Source organism: Prionailurus viverrinus, chromosome B4, assembly GCF_022837055.1.
Source record: "Prionailurus viverrinus isolate Anna chromosome B4, UM_Priviv_1.0, whole genome shotgun sequence".
NCBI classification, from domain to species: Eukaryota; Metazoa; Chordata; class Mammalia; order Carnivora; family Felidae; genus Prionailurus; species Prionailurus viverrinus.
This window is the reverse complement of record NC_062567.1, coordinates 12,284,190-12,306,542: the sequence shown is the minus strand read 5'-3', so window position 1 is coordinate 12,306,542 and position 22,353 is coordinate 12,284,190. Positions and strand designations below refer to the sequence as shown.

The window sequence follows — 22,353 nt, the reverse complement described above, 5'->3', positions numbered from 1 at the left end:
GTGCTTTCAACTTTTTACTCATAAATCTATTGTGCTTGCTGTAGAGCTACTGCCTTCTTCTATGGCATGTGTACTGGGAGACCCTTAATAAAGATTGCGTGGTCATGATAAAGGTAATATTGCATCGTAGTAGGAACATGAACATGATCCTTATTCCATGCACACAGAAACTTCCAGCCTGTGATATTTATGACAGTGCCTACAATACGGCATTAAAAATCGTTCTAATAGGATGTGCCAGTCTGAGTGAATGGCTGCTTGGGCATTTCACGAAATAACTTTGTTCTAGGTTTGTATCCAGCTCTCCACTCTAAAATACCTCCCTCGGTGGTCCCATTTTCCAGACCTCACTCTCCCCCCGCCCCGTCTTTCTCTCTCTCTCTCTCTCTCTCTCTCTCTCTCTCTCTCTCTCTCTCTTATTTTCTAGCAAATAAAATCAATGGCAATTTCTGATTAAAACAGAGAAGCAAAAGGAACCTTCGCAAAGGTAAAACATTCTGAGAGTCAGATCAGTTGATTTGAAAGGAAGGGGCATATGATAAGCGAAATGGTCATTTTCAAAAGATCAGGAAGGGTACCTCTGTATTTTGAGCATCTGTTCCTTTGAAGTCTACGAGAATTCTGACTTAGTAGTAGTAGTCTTGGAGCACTGTATTAAATCAACCAGTACAAATTTACTCTGTCTTCCTTCTATCTCAACAAGATTGCTGTAAATACCAAGCCGTTCCTTTAAATTTATAGCCAGTTGACTGGAGAAGGGCTTTCCAACTACTGTCTAAACATCTAATCCTCTTTGCTTTGTTAAATGCTGTAATCTATAGTGTGAGTCACCTCCTGACAGCCACCATCTGTGTATGTCTGGACTCTGGGCAGTGTCTGTCATGACTTCCACGGGGTTCTACTTGCAGAAGGTGCAAAGTGGAGACAATGGCTCTTCCCTGGCGTTCTCTTCATGGTCATGTCAGTCTCTGGATTCCCAAATGAATCTAGATGGTCAGACAGCACCTTCCTCCAAGGGCTAATTATTCAGAAGATATCCTTTTTGTGTCTGTGACATTTCTTGGCATCCTAGCGTGTGAGTCATATTTAGTAACTACTAAAAGTATGCAAAATTGGGCCACTGCACAGAAACCTCAGACACAAAGCTCTGCCCTCTGAGAACATACATTTTAAAATAAAATAATAATTGAAGGTGAGACATTGTGTTCGTAGGTCGTGCCTAACAAGAGCCACGCCGAGCATTTTTGTCTAGAAATCTGTATTCGTGTCATTCATACGCATGTCCTGTAAGTACTTGGATGCTGTTTGAGCCACCATGGATATTTACCTCGTAAATCTGTACAATGTCCAAAAGCTCTGACCTGAAGTTACTTTTGGAACTCTCTTTGAGGCAATTCCCTAGAAAGTTCTAGGGTCATTTATGAGAAGAGAGAAAGATTTGACAGAATGCATGCCCACGCTGAAACTTAGTGTGACCACCCTTAATCCACAACTGAGAAGGAGTGTCACGTTATGGGAAATTTTAGGGTATGCCTTCCTCCTTATCGTCTCTGAGCATTTCCCAGAAGTTTTTGTCTCTTTCCCTTGTCTGAGGAAAAAAAAGCGATATCGTATTATGTCAGAGGCATATCGTATGGAACAGCAGATCCTTGTTGTTGTTCCTGCAACACTGCTACTCAATTGTGAAGTAGTCAGGAAAGAGTATAATGGCTAAGACACTCGCTTAAAACTGAGAATCCTTAGAACTGATTTAAGTCAAGAACGTAGAGACTAGTTACCTCACGACAAAAACACTGCTATGACTCTACAAAACAGTTCTCTCCTGACTATCAAATCAAGATATGACTTGGCCAGTCTTAAAATAAAAGCTCCTCTCTCATGCTGTGCCATTGTGTGGAAGAACAGTAGTTCCGAGACGCTGCCAGAAGGAAGGAACCACTGTAGATGAGAAGACAAAAATGACAGTAATTATAGAAATACAAATGAGTTAGTGTTTTGCAAACAAATATTAGAGAGAGACTACAAAGTGTGAAAAGGCAGAGATATAATAAGATTTGAGAAATGGAGCGTAAGATTGAAAACAGGTGTCAGACACAGAATTTCTGGTGCTGAAAACCAGAGGTAGGCAGAAGCGTGCTTCTATGTTCTTGCAGTTCAGAGATGTAAGATGACTAAGGCTCAGAAAGGGACTGCCAATGGATGATGAAAATCAAGTGCCCAAGAGATGGCGGACCAGGGGGGGTGCTGGAACACACCCCCTGCCTAAAGGTCATTCGGTAATTACCGTGAATTGTGCTTGAGCCAAGTGACCTTATGCATGATTTTAATTTAGGGAAGATAAAGCACACATACATATACATGAACACGCATATACCGCATATATATTTTGATGTATTTCCAGACATCTAGAATGTTTACATTTGGCTCAATGAAAGCTGGCCAAAATTAAATTCTTGTTCTTGAATTAATAGCCAGAAGTTATCAAGGAGGAATATGAGGAGAGGTGCTGGTCATCTTCCCCCCATATATCCTTCAGACCCCCTCTGCCGATCCCCTCTCTCTTAGTCAAGGTCTGGGAGCCGCATGGGTGGCGTAGGGTTGCTTCAGAAGATATAAAAGATACAGCTCACTGCCCCAAAGGGGCTTAGGAAAAGGAAGCGGGTCTTAGAAGCAAACTTCCCATTTCCAAGATGAATCGTAAAACGTATGTTGAGGGCATTCATCAGGAAACAGGGTTTGGAGATCATGAAAGATGAGAAAGCCCTACCCTACACCCCCACTTTAAATCCCAAAGAATATTCACCTCACAGCATGGCCCAGGCTCGTAGGGCCCTGGGGTAACTTGTCTGCCTGTACTGAATGGTGCTCCTAAGAAAGTTAGGTAAAATCCTGACGCAAAATTAACAACAACAAAAACGGAACAATAAATTGCTGTATTAAAGAACTGATTTCAGTGGTTTAAAAAAATTTGTTTTAAGTCCTAGCTTCATTGGTCAGGTCAGTTTGCTCCTGTACAGCTGAGCATCTCCATATTTACATAGCAAGCATTACATGGATCAGCTAGCTCTCCCTGATGATATTGAACTTGAAGCCTATTTTACTGTTAATGAGGTCATGCAGGAAGAGTACCCATACGCAGGGATGGCAGAAGGCACACAGGTGTAAAGGTTGGCCGCCCACGCTAAGAGCTGAGGGCTGTCCCCGACCGTGGCCACAGATCTTCCCCTCAATTCCAGTGTGGGGGTATGTCCTACCATTGCTGCTTTAGCCTCCGTTTCTGGACATCACTTCTGTAGGTCAGGTGTCTTTACTCGTAGCCCACACAGTTTTCTACGCCCTTAACCACATTCTGGCCCGTCTCCGTCCCAGAAGACTACTTCCTCTCTGAAACCCCAATCTTCACTCTCCCACCCCGACCACGAGTCACATTTCTCTTTTTCCCTCACCGTCTTCTGGGTACATTCCCGCCTCACTCAAGCTTCTGATTGGTTGCCGCTGCTATGTTATTCCCACCTCTTCTTACTTTTCTCTATACCTTCTTCTGTTCGTCTTGGACCTCAGGACCCTCACTCAACCCCACCCCAGATCCCCTGTCGACCACATTTTTCAGACAGAATCCCAACCCTTAGTCTCTCTAACTGTTCACGTTTTCTGCTTCTCCTCAAAGCTTCTTTGGTCTTATTATCAAAATACAAAACTTTTGGGCGGGGGCGGAATAATCACCAAGTCATGTGCACTGGTGCCCATGTTCGGTCGTGCAGACATGATCTTGAGCCTCACCGGGGTCTCACACACACCGTGTCCTATCAGTATCTGTCTCATTCACTCAGTGTCCATTCCCAGCCTTCCTCCTCTTCTACAAGGTCCTGCCCTGAATCTGTTCCCTCCTTCGCAGAAGATAACCATGTTGACTTCACAGGGACCCTACAGAACACAGGTGGTCATATGTCCTCGGTTTCCCATTCTCACCACATCTATCTGCATTCACCCCATTACTCGCCTTACACCTTTCAACCAACTTTCTGTTTGCTTCCCAGCTGCCATCTGTTTGTCTCCTTGGAAAGCTTGCTCTATATCTCCTCTCTCCAGATTGTTTTAAGTTAGTGTCGATCGACTATTTTCATATTCTGCACCAGACATTCAGGAAAAAACTCTTCATACTTTATTTCATATAAATTCCATAACCCTATAGAAGAGGTACTTCTTCCTGCGATTTGTTCTCTTTGTGTCTCTGCTTTTGCTCTCAGCCACATAAACATTGCTTAACCCTTCGTTAGTTTGAGAGAGAGAGAGAAAGAGTGAATGGGGAAAAAGGGCAGAGGGAGAGAGAGAAAGTCTCTTAAGCAGGCTCCACACTCAGAGTAGAGCCCAGCCATGATCCTGGGATCATGACCTGAGCCGAAATCAAGAGTCAGATGTTCAACTGACTGAGCCACCCAGGTGCCCCAAACATTGCTGGACCCTTGACAAAACCTTCCCTTGATCCTATCTTGTCTTCTCACTTTGACCCTATGCCCCTGCTTCCCCTGACCACCAAGCTTCTTGAAAGAGTAACCCCACCTTCTCTCTCCTCTTCCTTGCCCCCTACTCATTCTTCAAGACTTTTCTACGGAGACTTCACTGACTGCACAGTGAGAATCTCCAGCCTTTACCTCACTGATGCCTGCCACCTGTCAGTTGCCCAAGCCCTTCTGCTCCAGTCTCCTGCACCTACTTGCACAACAACATATTTCCCTGATTCTCTTCTCACTTTGAAAACTTTTCGATCTGTCCTTGAGTGACTCTTCCTGAGTCCATTCCTTAAATATCATTGTTCCCTAGAGTTCTGTCCTCATTCTCTCCTCTGAGTGATCTCATTCATTCCCACGCTGCCAACCATGACATACAAACCAAAGATGCCTAGATTTATGTCTGAGTCCAGCTCTCTGCCCTGAGCCTCACAGCCTTATCCACAGCCCCACTGGATAGCTACTCTTAGATTATTCCCAAACCAAAGTCCTCCTTGTCAATCCCAAATCTGTTTCTCCTCCCAGATTCCCTAACTTGGTGCATCCAATGTTCACATCACCGTGTAACCAGGACAAACCAGGTAACCATCCATCCTTGACTCCAGAAACTTTCCACTTGGTTACAGAGGATGACTCGGACAATTTGTTGCTTCGGCAATTTTGAGGGGTCAAATTCTGTATGATGTTTGGTCTTTAGACATTCTACTTACAGCATTTAAGTTTCAGTCATCTCCATAGTGAATATTTTTGATAAAGCATTTCACACACACGTTGTAGGAGGTTAGGACTTCAGTGTGGTCAACATGGGAAAGAAACCACTTACTTCATTAGGGATAGAAAGACGAAAGCATCTTTGTTCTCTTTTTGTCATGGCAGGGGTTAAGTATTATCTGTTTCTTGTCAGCTGCCCATCTGCACTGAACTCCTAAGGCTCTGCTAAGCTTTTGCCTACTTAGGATGACTCATTTGCTTCTTGAAATAATATATAGAGATTTCTCTCCCCAAAACAGCATTGATACATTTTTTTCTGCAAGTCTTTGGTTCTGCCTGCTCACTGTTTTCCGAATCTTTGCTAATACCTACCCAGATATGAATCAAAAAGGACTGGTAAAAGGGAACACTATCAGGGATTTCATCATATTTACCTCCTAATTCTTTTATTATCATTGGGCATGTCGATATCCGGGTTGAATTGGTAATGAAGGAGTTCAGTCCCAAAGAGATCATATTCCAAGTAACAGCCAACTTGAGCAAACTCCAGGAGTTCCTTTTTATCAAGTATAGTCCTAGAGGCAATAAGACGGACACAGTGTAATTATCAAGAGCATATTTTCCACATATACAGATTAAAAGTCTTAAGTACACCATGAACTGGAACATAATTAAAGTAACAGAAGTTTGAGTCCGCTCTTATGATGTGACTATAAAATAGTAAGTTCAACCTGTTACCAGAAATAAGGGAATTTACCGTATCTAAAAGGGGGTTTCCCTTCTAAAGTGCTTGGGAACTATAGACATTTTAATTATGTTGCCATTACTCAAAAGCAATCTTGCAATTCTCCTTCAGAACTGTCATCAGGATATGTTCCGTATTCTTTTGGAAATCCTTCATAGCAGCGGAACAGCTGTGAGCTCTGGAAACTATCAAAGGGAACTTGGCATCAGTCTGGTGAACTAGGTGAGTAATACTAATCTGCGTAAAACATGAAGCTAAGGTAAGGAGATTTTCTTATGAAGATCATAAGGTGGTTCCAAAATTAATTCCAAGGCCTTTGTGGATGTCATTGCTTCTTTTTAAAAAGGGGGGCAAAATTCCTACAGATATTTATTTGTGTTCTGGTGTACCTATTTTTAAATAGAATTTATTATTTTGTGATAATCTTTATGGATGTCTTCTCATTTCTTTAGCGATCATAGTAAGAATAACACTATCTTGTGATGTAAGACTGTGTAAATGAATGGGAAAGGAGAGGTATGTGAGATAAACACAGGCTACAGACAGGAGAGCAGAGTCCAGAGCAAGAGTAGATTATCTCGAGAAATTTAGATTATAATAAGTAAAAAGGGATGCATTAGGTCAACCCCCAAAATACCATGGTAGAGATTCAAACACATGGAAAAATAAGGAAGGAAGGAAGGAAGGAAGGAAGGAAGGAAGGAAGGAAGGAAGGAAGGGAGAGAGGAGGGAAGGGAGGGAAGGAAGGGAGGTAGGGAAGGGAGGAAGGATTTGTTCTTCAGGAGACAATATAGAAAAAATGTGAGGGGAAAAGTGCACCCCGTTAGACATTGTGTGAAGGGTGGTAAGGGTGTAGATTATGGAAGTGATTGAGATCCCAAATTGGCCTGGTGCAGAGTGGGATTTATCAGATGATCATTGTCTTACTAGGCTTTTATCCACTGATATTCTATTACCTTGGCTATTCCAGGATGCAAGGATTAAAGCACTATCATATGTCTATAAATCTGCTTCTAAGAGGTCACAAGTATTTTCAAGGCCTTTCTTCCAAACCATGGGAGGACCAATTAAGCCTCTGTGTGTCATGAGTGCAAGAGTTTTCTGCTGTCTCGGGATGCTCCCTAGGAGCTTACTATTGACTTTCACTCTGAGCAGTCATATTGTAGCTGCTTCCTTTTTATTCTATTCAACAGTTCAGCATAACTTAGAGTTCACAATGTTGTTTTAGGCAGGGAGGCTAAAATATCTTTCTTTTATACTATAAAACGTGCATTAGTTCTGTGCTGTCTTCTAATACTCTTCCTTTTCCATCTTCTTACCCCGGGGACCATCTTTTGCTTCCAAAATTACTTGCCTAAAAGAATATGTGTTTTTCTATAGTAGACACATTCTGTTTTCCCCCAAAGAACCATGCTTAAAAACAAAATATGCACAATTAAAATAACATAAGAAGGAAAAGATAAGTTTAGTGTGTTTCTTTCGAGTCAGTTCCTTCAGTGTGTTAATTACTGGGTAGGTGGGCGGCGGGGGGGGGGACAAACCAGGGATGTAGGGGCCAATAACATGTTGGATCAGATTCTTTTCTGCTTCTAATGTCTTTATTCTTTCTGTGGCCTAATGTCTTTAGACTAAGTTTTCTAGACTTTGAATGACACACCAAGATAGATATTCAATGAGAAGCCTGTAGTAAATGAAAAGCCGTAGGAAACTTTTTCATCTTAGTTCCAAAATTGCTTATCATCATAATAGCTAAAAATTATAAGAATTTACCATGTGTCTGGCATTGTGCTAAAGCACTTTATATTTGTTACCCCATTTCATATTCTCCGTAATCCCACTGGTCTCAATTATACAGATGAGGAAACTGGGATGTGAGAGATTAGAGACTTATTCAAGGTGATGTGTTGAAATATAAATTCATTTCAGTGCTAGAATCACCTATCTTCACCCTCAATCTATATGACTTCTACTGCTAAACATTTTGTGCTCAAAGAACGTTTTCCAGAATTACACTGACTGTAGCACACAAAGGGTTTTTTAAATCTTTATTTTGAAATTTAATTCCCTCCCACAAAACACACTTGAAAAATGGGGAATATGGGGCACCTGGGTGGCTCAGTCGGTTAAGCATGTGACTCTCAATTTCCGGCTCAGGTCATGAGCTCATGGTTTGTGATATGGGGCCCCATGTTGGGCTTGTGCTAACAGCACAGAACCTGCTTGGGATTCTCTGTCTCCCTCTCTCTCTGCCCCTCCCCTACTCTCACACACTCTCTCTGCCTCTCAAAAATAAATAAATAAACTTAAAAAAAAAAGAAAGGAAAAAAATGGAGAATTTCCGTCAAAGGGTAGTGTGGGGGCTGGGCCATGATAAACCTGAAAAGTAAGAAAGGATTACTTTGAAGAGTTCTTTGTTTGCTAGCTCGAAGTGTAGATATATACAGTAGGCAGTATTTGACCATTACAGTTCTATTAGACAATTTCACTGACATGGTCAAAGAAGGAGAAGGAACTATATTAATTATGACCATTGCTTACTTTCTTACCAGGAGCCTGACATTGCCCTGAGCCTCTTACAAATATTAAGGGGCACATATTAAGAGTCTCCTATCCCAGGCTGGACTCCTGAAGTCCAGAACTGCATGTCTAATTGCCCGTTTGCCATCCTCACTGAGATGTCTAATAGATAGCAGACTAAACCCCTCCTCGACCACCATAAACCAGCTGTCCCAACACCCTTCCCTCTCTCTTCTCACAGCAACTCCATCCATTCGTTTGCTCAGGCCAAGAACCTTGCTATTGTCCTTGACAGGCTTCATCTCACACTACACATCTAGCCTGCTGGGACAGCTTTTTGGCTCAACTTTCAAAATGTGCTTGGAATCTGGACGTGTCACCAACTCTCCCTCTACCCTCCTGGTCCAAATCACCACCATCTCTTTCGCAGCTGCTCTCTTTGCTTTTCTGCCTTTGGTCTAGTACTTTCTATTCACATGTAGCAACCAAAGTGCTATCACCACAACTAAGTCAGACCAGGTCTCTCAAGTGCTCACACCTCACCAGTGGCTTCCCATGTCCCTCAGAGACAAAGCCAAGGCCTTGCAGTGGCCCATGAGGCCATGATTGATCTCTTTGATGTGGTCTTGTAACCGCCTCATCTAAGAGAGGAATGGGGAAGGTAGGAATCCGTTTCTCCAGATGTCAATTACATATAGGTGCTACCTACGTTATAAATGTTATCTGAAGAACGTCGCTATAGGTGAAGATATCTTTCCAGAGGAAGACTAACAGGTTTAGTAAGATTCATCTACACATGTGAGTTTCAGAAGTAAATCCGTGGGAATTATTCTGTAGGACAGCACATAGAAAGGAGTATGATTAAGAGGCAAATGGTCCTCCTATAAAATACTCTTAAAAATTTCATAGTCACATGGAGAGAAGATTTCTTCAGAAGAGGAACAAAAGCTGATATTTTGGACATTAGGAAAATGCAGTTAAAAACGAAGCTGAAAAATGTGCTCTCATGAAAATGTCAGGAGATAGATAGATGAAATCATACATTATATATCATGTATTATGTATTACATATTATTATTTTTACAGGCATTTGGTAATATAACACCCTCTGGATAACTGAACATTAGGGTGAAGGTGACTAAGAAATGAATTCACCTTAATTCTCCTTACTGCTGCACAAAATCTACGGGGAGAAAATAGTGTCAGTGATCATGCATAATGTTCAAGGAAAGTCCTGAAAAAAATCCCAGAATTTGGTATAAGCTATTAATGGGGGATGGTAGGTAAAGCAAGACAGTCAACACATAATAATCATCAGGTATTTAAAACAGCCCTATCTCATTTAATCCTTACAAAAACTGTATGAAGAAGGTCTGATCATCCCCATTTCATAGACAGGGAAACTTGAGACTCAGAAAAGTTAAGGAACTCAACTTCCAGACTGAGGGACTGAGAATAAACCTAGACTGTGTTTGTCTCCAAATCCATGTTCTTAGGCCATGTAGCCCCTTCTGTGTTGGGAGAAGCACCCACATCCATCCACTCGCCGGCGCTGAGACTCAGCTATGGCGAAGTGCACCCCATCACAAACTAGTAACCCTGCACCATGAATGTCTAACAAGGTGACTTAGCCACATTCAACTGACATTCCTTTGGATGACTTCCAGGGACTGTCAAGGTGCTACTGAAGTCACATTTATGCAAGTGACTTTTTTTTTTTCACTTGGAGAAAGGATTGACCCCAAATGTCAGAATGGTACCTTGGGAAAATGTACTCTGCTTGACGTCTTTCAGATGAGGATTAAAGAGGTCCTGGTCCTCCCGGTCGTCAGGGATCTCGTAGGGCTTCTCATACAAGGTGTCAACTCTAATTCTGCTCATTGCATATTCTAGATCCATGAAAATGATATTCTTTCTTATTCCAATCTTCCCCAGCCTTTAAGGTAATTATTTTTCACCTCTTGCCCTAAGCAGTCAGTGGGGTGATTTTGAGATACAGAAGGGCTCCCGCATTTCACACTGGAGAAAGTTCCTTGTTCAAGGTGGATGAAGTGGTTACAATGTCGTTGTAAAACATCCTGGGATTTCCCAGGAAGAAGCTGAAATTTTTGTATCAAGTATTTGTTCCTATCATTCATATTATATATACTCTTTCTCCTGTTGCATGCTTTATGTTTATGCTCCCTAACTAATAAACAAATTCTCTCTATATCAGGAACAGGCATAAATTTATGACAGACATATTACCATCAGCCACAAAGTGGTACCTGAAGCGATTTGGCTATCTTCATTTTCAGAATATGGTTATCATTCACTAGTGTTTTCAGGCTGGTACTAAATCTCATGACAGTTGATTCTGTTTGTCAAACTTCTTTATACTCTAGATCTTATCCGAGTGCTGAGGGGTTTAGTTTAATGTCAAAATGCATTCTGAGTGGGAGCAAGGAAGTCTGTGTGAAGTGATAGTTTAGACAAGGGTCGAAAGAACCAAGCAGCAAAGAATATGATCCGTGGGTGTGATCAAGATGATAACAGTATCTAACATTTGTCTTGGGCTTTCCAGTTTCAAAGAACTCTCAAATGCCTTCTTTCACTTCATACATTCAAGCACACCTTCATGAATTAATTCAGCAAGCATCTACTATCTTGTACTATCACCTACCTTGTGCTAGCCTCCGCTGGGAATACAGATATGAGGGAGATATTTAAGCTGCTGTCTTAACGAATGTAAAGCCAAAGGGAAGGAGATAGGTATTTAGACTAATAATTGCAATTAAACGTGTTGAAAGGTTTTTTTTAGTACAAATGAATACAAAGTATCGTGAAAGAAAAATGAAAAGAATAACTCATTTGGGTGGAGTCTATTGAATAGAAGATGATTCAGATAAAGGTTGGTGGGGTTCAGGTGTTGCTGGATGGATGATAATGAAGTACACCTGTTGAGAGGCACGAGAAGAAAAAAGAAAAAGAATCTTGCTGTTCCTGATGATAAAGCTGTAATTATCAGAGCCAAAGTGCATGAGGGGAGGGCTTGGGTGGTGCAGTTGGTTAAGAATCCAGCTCTTGATTTCAGCTCAGGTCATGAGCTCATGGTTCCTTAGTTTAAGCCCCACATAGGGCTCTGCACTGACAGCACGGAGCCTGCGTGGGATTCCCTCGCTCTCCTCCTATCTCTGCTCCTCCCCTGCTCACACATGTGCTCTCGCTCCCTTTCTCTAGCTCTCAAAAATAAATAAATAAACCTAAAAAAAATAATAAAGTCCATGAGGGAAGAGGCAACCATCCATCTATCCATCCAGCCACCCATCCATCCACCAATAAGAAATTATTACTTTTGGGGCATCTGGGTGGCTCAGTCGGTTAAGTGTCCGACTTTGGCTCAGGTCATGATCTCATGGTTCGTGGGTTCAAGCCCTGCATCAGGCTTTGTGCTGATGACACAGAGCCTGGAGCCAACTTCAGATACTGTCTCCCTCTTTCTCTGTCCTTCCCCCTCTCTCACACACACACACTCTCTCTCTCTCTCTCTCGCTTCTCTCTCTGTCTCTCTCAAAAATAAATATAAAAAAAAAAGAAATTATTACTTAAAAAATTTTAAGTTTATTTATTTATTTTGAGAGAGAGAGCCCAAGTGGGGGAGATGAGAGAGAAGGACAGACAGGATCCCAAGCAGGCTCTGTGCTGCCAGGGCAGAGCTCCACATGGGGCTCGGACTCAACAGACCTTGAGATCATGACCTGAGCCAAGGTCAACTCAGGCGCTTAACTGACTGCGCCACCCAGGCACCCCAAGAAACTACTGATCATCAACTTACAGGATGAGATATTAGTTGGCTAAACAAAGACAGCACACTGTCCCATCCTTCAAGAAGTTCAGTGTCTATTAGGAAAAAAGAGACATGCAAACGATTGTTTTCCAGACCTACCAAGTCATAATAAAAGTACTGCTAGGAACGGGGCTGGCACAGAGAAGGAGATAACAAACCCTTCTTGGCTCCTTCAGGAAAAGCTTTCTTAAGAAGAAAACCTCTGTTGAACTTACTGTGTTTGCAAACAGACTCTGCCGAGTAGATAAGGGAGAATGGAGTATTCACAGCAAAGGGACTAGCTTGTGTGAGAAGCATGTAAGAATGATCAGCACGGGGCTCTCAGGGTCACAGTCGGGGTGGCCTTGGTCCAAATTTGGTGTGTGCACTGGAGTCCATGGGAGATGAGGTGAAAGGATGGGTAGAGGCCAGATGACCAAGATATCTGGATTTTGTACTGAAGGCGAAGGGGTCATTAAAGAGCTGTGACTCAGGGTGGAATGTAATCCAGTTTGCACTGGAAAGATCAAAATTGGTGGCCACGTGGGTGAGGCGAAGGGAATGATTCCTGTTTGAAGATGATTACAGTAGTTCAGAGGGCAGATGAGGGCCTGAATTAAGTCAACAAGGAAGGAATGCATAGGAGGGGTTGTATTCGGAGATCTTCGTAAAGTAGACAGGTTTCATCATGTGGGGGTGCAGGGAAGGGAGGAATTTAACACCTGGGTGAATAATGCTGTGTTCGACCAGAATAGGGCACACAGCAGGAAGAGGAAGCCACGAGTCACTGTCCCCATAGTGACAGCGATGGAGAAGGAGAATCAAGGGCCTGTCTTGGGCAGTCGATTAGATATTGGTGTCGTTAAATGACACCAAGAGCATGGGAGGAGCATGTTCTGAAACTCACAATCAGCTGGTGAAATCATTTTACCACATATTATCATTATTATATAGAAGAGGAAACTAAAGCTTGGATCTTTTGAGTGGTCAAGTATTCCTACTCCAATTGCAGTTCACTTTCCATTACACTGCATTGTTGACCGTGTTGTAATCCATCAGCCAGTCCCATCTGTGAATTCCTGGGCCTAGAGACTTAGTACCATGAGGGCAGCGCTAATTTGAGATCAGACCAGCTCACGGCCTGATGCCAAGAGAAACACAGAATACATTCAATGCTAAAACTAATGAACTTGACCAAGTAATTTTTTAGAATTGGCACAGAAATACAATAATAAGTGGGTGTGTATACACAACTTATTTATTAAAAACAATGTTGGGGTGCCTAGGTGGCTCAGTCAGTTGAGCGTCGGACTTCGGCTCAGGTCGTGATCTCATGGTTCTTGAATTCAAGCCCCGCGTCAGGCTCTGTGCTGACAGCTCGGAGCCTGGAGCCTGCTTCCGATTCTGTGTCTCCCTCTCTCTCTGCCCCTTCCCACTTGAACTGTCTCTCTCTCTCTCTCTCAAAAATAAATAAAAAATGTTTTCAAAGTTTTAAAAAACAATGTTGAATTTTAGTGACTGATTATTATAAAAATTAGTTATCACCAAAGTAATTCCTAAAATAACCTTTTAATCTCTGTCACCACTGAATTCCTCAATTTAAAAACCAGTGATATTTGTACAGATAATGTTATGTGGGATTCTTTATTATTTTATAAGAGTTTTTCAACAACTCCTTAAGAGAATTACTAAGCTCACTGAGAACTATCAATATAATAACATGTATGTTTAAATAGAATGTAATGTGTTGAAGAAATTAATATATAAATTACTATAATCTAATAAGTTCAATATTAATATAATTCTAAGACACTATTCATATATGTTCATATATTGCTAATGGCACTTGCACCTAATAAATCTGAGAAATTCTTAATTGATAATTTTCATTTATTTTTAATGCCAAAATAGAAACTAAATAGAATGAGTTGGTTTTTTTTTTTTAGTTCCAGTGTAGTTACCATACAGTGTTATATATACAATATACTATGTGCAATATAGTGTTTCAACAGTTCCATATGCTACTTAGTGCTCATCATGGTAAGTATACTCTTAACCCCCTTCACCTGTTTCAACCCCTGCCCCTGGCAGCCATGTTTGTTACCTAGTTAAGAGTCTGGTTTTTTGGTTTGTTTGCTATTCTTTTTCCCCCAATGTTTGTTTGTCTTGTGTCTTAAATCCCACATATGAGTGAAATCATATGGTATTTGTCTTTTTCTGACTGGCTTATTTCACTTGGCATTTTACTCTCTAGATCCATCCATGTTGTTGCAAATGGGAAAGATTTCATCAATGGAAATTTATATATATATACACACACACACCACTTCTTCTTTATCCATTGGACACTTGGGTGGCTTCCGTAGCTTGGCTATTGTCCATACATAATGCTGCAATCAACATAGGGATGCAGCTATCCCTTTGAATTAGTGTTTTCGTATTCTTCAGGTAAATGCCCAGTAGGATGGTTCTGTTTTTAATTTTTTGAGGAACCTCCATACTGTCTTTCACAGTGGCTGGACCAGTTTGCATTGCCACCAACAATGCATGAGAGTTCCTTTTTCTCCACATCCTTGCCAACACTTGTTTCTGACTTTGTGTATTTTAGCTGTTCTGACAGTTGTGAGGTAATACCTCATTGTGGTTTTGATTTGCATTTCCCTGATGATGAGTGAAGTTGAGCATCTTTTCACGCGCCTGTTAGCCATCTGGATGACTTCTTTGGAGAAATATCTTTTCAGATATTTCTGCCCATTTTTTAATTGCAGTGTTTTTTGTGTGTGTTAAGTTGTATAGGTTCTTTATATATTTTGCATGTGAACTCTTTTTTACTGGATATTTCATTTGCAAATATCTTTTCCCATTCAGTAGGTTGTCTTTTAGTTTTGCTGGTTGTTACCTTTGCTGTGTAGGAGCTTTTTATTTTTATGTAGTCTCAATGCTTTATTTTTGCTTTTGTTTCCCTTGCCTCAGGAGACATATCTAGAAAGATGTTGCTATGACCAGTGTCAGAGAAATCACTGATGCTTGTGCTCTCTTCTGGGATTTTTATGGGTTTCACATCTCACATTTAAGTCCTTGACCCACTTTGAGATTTTTATGTGTGCTGTAATGACCCAGTTTCATTCTTTTTCATGTAGCTGTCCAGTTTTCCCAGCATCATTTGTTTTTTTCCCCCATGGCATACTCTTTTATCCTTTGTCAAAGGTTAATTGACCATACAATTTTAAGTTTATTTCTGGGCTTTCTGTTCTATTCCATTGATCTATGTGTGTATTTTTGTTCCAGGACCATGCTGTTTTGACTACTACAGCTTCGTAATATAACTTGAAGTCTGGAATTATGATAGCTCCAGTTTTGTTTTTCTTTTTCAAGATTGCTTTGGCTATTTAGGGTTTTTCTGGTTTCATACAAATTTTAGAATTGTTTTTTCTAATTCTGTGAAAAATGCTGTTGTTATTTTTATAGGGATTGCACTAAATCTGTAGATTGCTTTAGGTAGTATGGACATTTTAACAATATTTGTTCTTCTAGTCCATGAGCATGGAATCTTCCATTTGTGTTGTCTCCAACCTCTTCTATCAGTTTTATAATTTTCAGAGTATAGGTCTTTCACCTCTTTGGCTGAGTTTATTCCTAGGTTTTTTATTATTTTTGGTACAACTATAAATGGAATTGTTTTCTTAGTTTGTCTTTCTGCTGCTTCATTATTAGGGTATAGAAATGCTATGGATTTCTGTGTATTATTTTGTATCCTGCAACCTTATTGAATTAATTTATCAGTAGTTTTACCAGCCTTATGGTGGAGTCTTTAGGGGTTTCTAGAAATTGTATTTTGTCATTTGCAAATAATGACAGTTTTACTTCTTCCTTACTTATTTGGATGCCTTTTATTTTTTGTTGTCTGACTGCTGTGGCTAGGACTTCTAGTACTATGAGGAATAGAAGTGGGGAGAGTGGACATTTTTGTCTTGTTTCTTACCTTAAGGGAAAAGCTCTCAGTTTTTCCCCAGTGAGTATGATGTTAGTATGATGTGGGGTTTTCGTACAAGACCTTTACTATGTTGACGTATGTTCTCTCTCACCCTACTTTGTTGAGGGTTTTTTATCATAAATGGAGATTGTGCTTTGTCAAATGTTTTTTTCTGCATCTGTTGAAATGATCATATGGTTTTTAACCTTTTTCTTCTTGATGTGATATATCAAACTGATTCATTTGGAAATATTGAACTACCCTTGCCTCCCGAGAATAAATCCCACACTGATCATGGTGAATGATTTTTTAAAATATATTGCTGGACTTGGTTTTCTAATATGTTTCTGAGTATTTTTGCATCTATGTCATCCGAGATACTGACCTGTGGTTCTCTTTTTTTGTGGTATCTTTATTTGCCTTACGGTTAATGTAGGCCTCATAGAGTAGAATTTGGGAGTGTTCCTTCCTCTTCTATTTTTTTGGAATAGTTTGAGAAGAATAGGTTCTAACTTTGAATGTTTGGTTGAATTCACCTGTGAGGACATCCAATCCTGAACTTTTGTTTGTTGGGAGTTTTTTGATTCATGATTCAGTTTCATTGCTGGTAATTGGTTGAAGTTTTCTGTTTCTTCCTGCTTGAGTTTTGGTAGGTTATATGTTTCTAGGAATTCACCCATTTCTTACAGGTTATCCAAAGTTTGGCATATGATTTTTCATAACATTCTCTTATAATCATTTATATTCTGTGGTGTTGGTTGTTATTTCTCTTCTGTCATTTCTGATTTTGCTTGAGTTCTCTCTCTCTCTCTCTCTCTCTCTCTCTCTCTCTCTCTGATGAGTCTGGTTAGAGGTTAATCAATTTTGTTGACCTTTTCAAAGAACCAGCTCCTGGTTTCATTGATCTGTTCTATGGTTTTGTTTTGTTTTTTTAGTTTCTATCCCATTCATCTCTGCTCTTATCTGTATTATCCTTCCTTCTGCTGGTTTCAGGTTTTGTTTGTTCTTTTTCTAGATCCTTTAGCTTTAAGGTTAGGTTGTGTATTTGAGATTTTTCTTGCTTTTGGGGGTAGGCAGTAGTGCTATAAATGTCCCACTTAGAACAGCTTTTTCTGCATTTCAAAGATTTTGGCCCATTATGTCTTCATTTTCCTTTTCCTTTTGTTTCCATGTGATTTTTGATTCCTTTGATTTCTTGGTTGACCCATCCATTGTTTAGTAGCATGGAATTTAACATGCATGTATTCGTGCGCTTTCCAGGTATTTTCTTGTGGTTGATCTAGTTTCATAGCATTGCAGTCCGAAAAGATGCATGGTATAACTTCAGTATTTTTTAATTTATTGAGACTTGTTTTGTGGCCCAATATGTGACATCTTCTGGAGAATGTTCCATGTACACTTGAAAAGAATGTGCATTCTGCTGTTTTAGAATGGAATGCTACGTCCATATCTATTAGGCCCATCTGGTCCAGTGTGTCATTCAAAACCACTGTTTTCTTATTGATTTTCTGTTTGGATGATCTTTCCATTGATGTAAGTGGGGGGTTAACATCCCCTACTATTATTGTATTACTATTGATTATTTCCTTTATTTTTGTCAATAGTGGCTACATATATTTGGGTGCTCCCATGTGTAGTGCATGAGTACTTACATTTGATATATCTTCTTGTCGGGAAGGACAAAGATTGTCCTCTTTGCTATTATTCGGTGTTCTTCTTTGTCTCTTGTTGGAGTCTTTGTTTTAAAGTCCATTTTGTCCAATATAAGTATCGCTACCCCAAGTTTCTTTTGACATGCATTTGCAAGATGTTTCTCCATTCCCTCACTTTCAATCTGCAGATTTCTTTAGGTCTAAAATGAGTCTCTTGCAGGCAGCATATAGATGGGTCTTGTTTTTTTGTTGTTGTTGTTTCTGTTTTATTTAATCCCTTCTGCCACCCTATGTCTTTTGATTAGAGCATTTAGTTCATTAAATACAAAGTAATTATTGATATATATATTTTTATTGCCATTTTGTTACTTGTTTTGTGGTTGTTTCTGTAGATTTTCTCTGATCCTTTCTTCTCTTGCTCTCTCTCACGGTTTGCTGGCTTTCCTTAGTGATGTACTTGGATTCCTTTATCTTTATCTTTGCGTATCTATTACTGGTTTTTGATTTGTGGTTCCTCTTAGGTTTGTTTATAACATCTTCAGCATACAGCAGTCTACATTAAGTTGATGGTTGCTTAAGTTTTAACCCATTTTTTTGTTCCTTTCCCTCTATCTCATGTTTTAGGGATATAGTATCATATTTTACATCCTTTTATTTTGTGAATCCCTTGACTGATTTTTACAGATGTACTTATTTTTACTGCTTTTATGTTTCTCACTTTTCCTACTTTTGCTTATGGTCTTTCTTTTCTACTCAAAGAGTCCCCTTTAACATTTCTTGTAGGGCTGGATTAGTGGTCATAAACTCCTTACCTTTTGTTTGTCTGAGAAACTCTTTATCTCTCCTTCTATTCTGAATAATAGCTTTGCTAGATAGAGTATTCTTAGCTGCAGATTTTTCTCCTGTCAGCACTTTGAATATATCATGCCACTCCTTTCTGGATTGCAAAGTTTCTGTTGAAAAAACTGCTGATAGCCTTATGGAGTTTCCCTTATATGTAACTGTCTTTTTTGTTGTTGCTTTTAAGATTTTTTTTATCAGTACTTTTTACCATTTCAATTACTATGTGTCTCAGTGTGGACCTCCTCGTGTTGATTTTGTGAGGCATTTTCTGTGCCTCCTAGACCAGGATATCTGTTTCCTTCCCTAGGTTGGGGAAGTTTTCAGCTATTATTTCTTCAAATACATGTTCTGCCTCCTTTCCTCTCTCCTTCTTTTGGGACCCCTACTATGTAAATATTATTACGCTTGATGGAGTCACTGGGTTCCCTAAGTCTATTCTCATTTTGCAAAATTTTTTTCTCTTATCTGTTCATCTTGATTACTTTCCATTACTCTGTCTTCTAGGTCACTAATTCATTCCTCTGATTCCTGTAGCCTGCTGTTTATTCCAACTAGTATATATTTTTAAATTTTACTTATTGTGTTCTTCATCTCTGATTCATTCTCTTTTATCTCTTTGTTAAGGATCTCGCTGAGGTCCGCCACTCTTTTCTCAAGTCCAGCGAGTATCTTTATGATCATTACTTTAAATTCTCTATCAGGTATATTATTTATCTCTGTTTTGCTCAGATCTCTTGCTGTAGTGTTGTCCTGTCTTTTTCATTTGGAACATATTCCTCCGTCTCTTCCTTTTGTTTCCCTCTCTGTATCTGTTTCTGTGTCTTGGGAAAGTCAACTATATCCCCTGTCCTTGAAAGTAACGGCCTTTTGAAAGGGCTTGTAGTGTCCTGTGTTGCCCAGAACCTGGCGTTTCCGGAGGTGTCTCCTATATGTGTTGCATGTGCCCTGCTGTTGTGCCCTGGCTGCTCTCTCTCTCAGGTCAGCTGTCTGCAGAGGCTCTCTTTGCCTCTTGTGGGCAGTGTTTGGCCCCTGGCTGGCGTGAGGCATGCAGTTTTAACAAGGTACACACCGGGAACCGCGGCTGCATGGACAGGGCACACAGTTTTAACAAAGTGTGGCTCGGGCTTCTGCAGGGCCTCCCTTCAGGCCGCTGCCCCTGCTGCCGCTGATGCCAGGACCAAGGCCCCACAACGTGTGCCCGTCAGGAGACATGGTGTTGGCAAGGCTTGCAATGCTCTTCTGGGGGAAGGGACCCCAGCACTGGGACTAAAGCAAGCAGGACTGGGAAGAGCGGATCCACTGAAGCACAGGTGGGCATGGCTTGGTGTAAGCGAGTGAGGTGGCCAGTGGCAGTGTCACGCTTGTTCCCACAGGTGGTTGTGTGTTTATTCCGGGGGGCGGGGTGGGAAATGGAACCTGACAGCCCCTTTGTTCCTGAAGGGGTCTTCCTGGTGATCCCTGCCCCTCTGACGTGCTCTGAGATGGGTAAATAGCGGTCCCTTCCCATTTGCTCCAGGCATTTTTCAAACTGCCGCTTCCAGGCTCTATCTTTGTGGGCTGCTTGTTGTGCTGTCTCTTTAAGGACAAGGAGTCAGCTTCCTATCTCCCTTTGGTTGTCCCAGAACTGAGTCCTCTGATTTTTAAAATTCCAGGCTTTAAATCCCTCTGGTTGTAAGAACTTACAAAAGTTGGCCCTTCTTGATTTCAAAGTCAAGTGTTGCAGAGATTTTTGTCTTCCCTGTACAGGCTCTCCCCACCCTCCCCGACATCGTCATAGTCTGTTTCTCTCCCCTCTCCACGCTGATGCCTCCCCCATCCCCTCAGGACAGCGAGTCCCTTTTGTTCCACACCATGCCTCCATCCTTCCTACCCTCTCTGATGTGGTCTCTTCTCTACCTTTAAGGGTAGAGTTCGTTCTGGTAGTCTTTGGGTCATTTTCTGGGTTATTTATGCTGCTGTATTATCGAGTTGTATTTGTGGGACCAGGCAAGCCTCCTACTGACTAAGGCAGATTCTTAATGTGTGATCTAAACATTGCCTGTGGTTAGCAAGTATAATTTGTTATTTCAATTAAATATTTCCCAGAAACTTTGGTTTCACACAAACTCAAAACCGTCCATTATTAGGGTGCATTCACATGAACACACTTGTTTATTCCGTATATGAATTTTAAAGATCACTTATCTTTTTGTGTTTTAAGGCATTACTTTTATAGCACAGTCTTTTCAATGTTAGAAAACCACTGGGAATGAAAAGCAATAGAAAAACCGTTCAGATTGTCATGTATTCATTGTATTCCCCATCACCTACATCTGAGCGAGCATCTTCCTCCTGCCTGGTTCCACACCATGCAGAGATATTAAATGACATCATAGAAGGAATGACGTCACACTTTCAATATTATGACTTAAGGGTAGGCTTACGCAAAAGGAACAGATGGCTGCAAGAGAGAAAAACCCTTGTTTAAATTAGACTAACACCAGAAGTTGGCTCTGAATTGCGAAATGTAATTAAAACTTTATTTTAAAATACATTTCACAGTTTATATACCCTAGGAAGAGCTTTTTACCATATGAACTTTCCAGCTGCCACCTAGCACAAAAGAGGTTGCATTTTTCATGTAAGGCGGTCCACAGTTCAGGGAATGATGGTATTGAGAAAAGTAAAGATAAATCTCATAGACATGGCAATCCTATTTGTTAAAATGTCACATTTCATGGGAATGGTGTCAGAGTCATGAGAAATTACTTTAGAAAAAAAAATTACTGGTAGAAGCTTTGGGTGGGTATAATGTGCTGGAGAGAATATCTGACCAATGCCTTCTTTGGCCCTGACGTGGGCTGATCTGCCCAAATGTCTGTAAAGAGCACGATTTGGGATACTCCACAAATACCAATTACCAGCATTACTTAATTGCATTTTATTTGGCATTACTCGTGTATATTAAGAAGTTCTACCATGGGGGAGGGGAAGGAAAAAAGAAAAAGTTAGAGAGAGAGAGAGAGCCAAACCATGAGAGACTCTCAGAAACTGAGAATAAACTGAGGGTTGACGGGGGGTGGGATGGCGGGGAGGGTGGGTGATGGGCACTGAGGAGGGCACCTGTTGGGATGAGCCCTGGGTGTTGCATGGGGACTGATTTGACAATAAATTTCATATTAAAAAAAAAAGAAGTTCTGCTATATTTCAATCTGTCAAACATTTGTCTGCACTTTGTTTTTTCCTTATTGAATAGGTCCTGCAATGAAAAGAAATCCATGGTAAACAATAACAGGGGAGGAATGCACATAATGCATTAAGGGTTAGAAGTAGTTTTTCTTAACCCCCTTTGACAGATGAGAAGGACTTGAAGGCTTCAGTGACTTTCTCAAGACCAAGCAAATAAATGCTGTTGTCAGAACTAGAAATTAAGCCACATGACACCCGTACCCCATTTCTCCATTGTCCCATGCATAGAATATAGAAGAAAATAGATACACACACACTGATGATGTAGTTCCTTGCCGATATCCTCACACAATGGTAACCTGATATGTGTTCGGTGTTTGTGTTTCTGTGTCAGTGAGTGCTCCCTACAAACCAGTGTAGACTTTGATATA

General features: G+C 40.6%; 1 protein-coding gene across 1 annotated transcript in view; it reads right to left on the bottom strand.

Moving 5' to 3' along the window:
• PTER (phosphotriesterase related) overlaps positions 1-22,353 on the bottom strand; it is a 74,276-nt gene that overhangs the window by 267 nt on the left and 51,656 nt on the right. Inside the window, exon 4 of the mRNA XM_047867761.1 lies at positions 5,654-5,794. Coding sequence (XP_047723717.1) covers positions 5,654-5,794 — 141 coding nt within the window. The remainder of the gene's footprint in view (positions 1-5,653; positions 5,795-22,353) is intronic.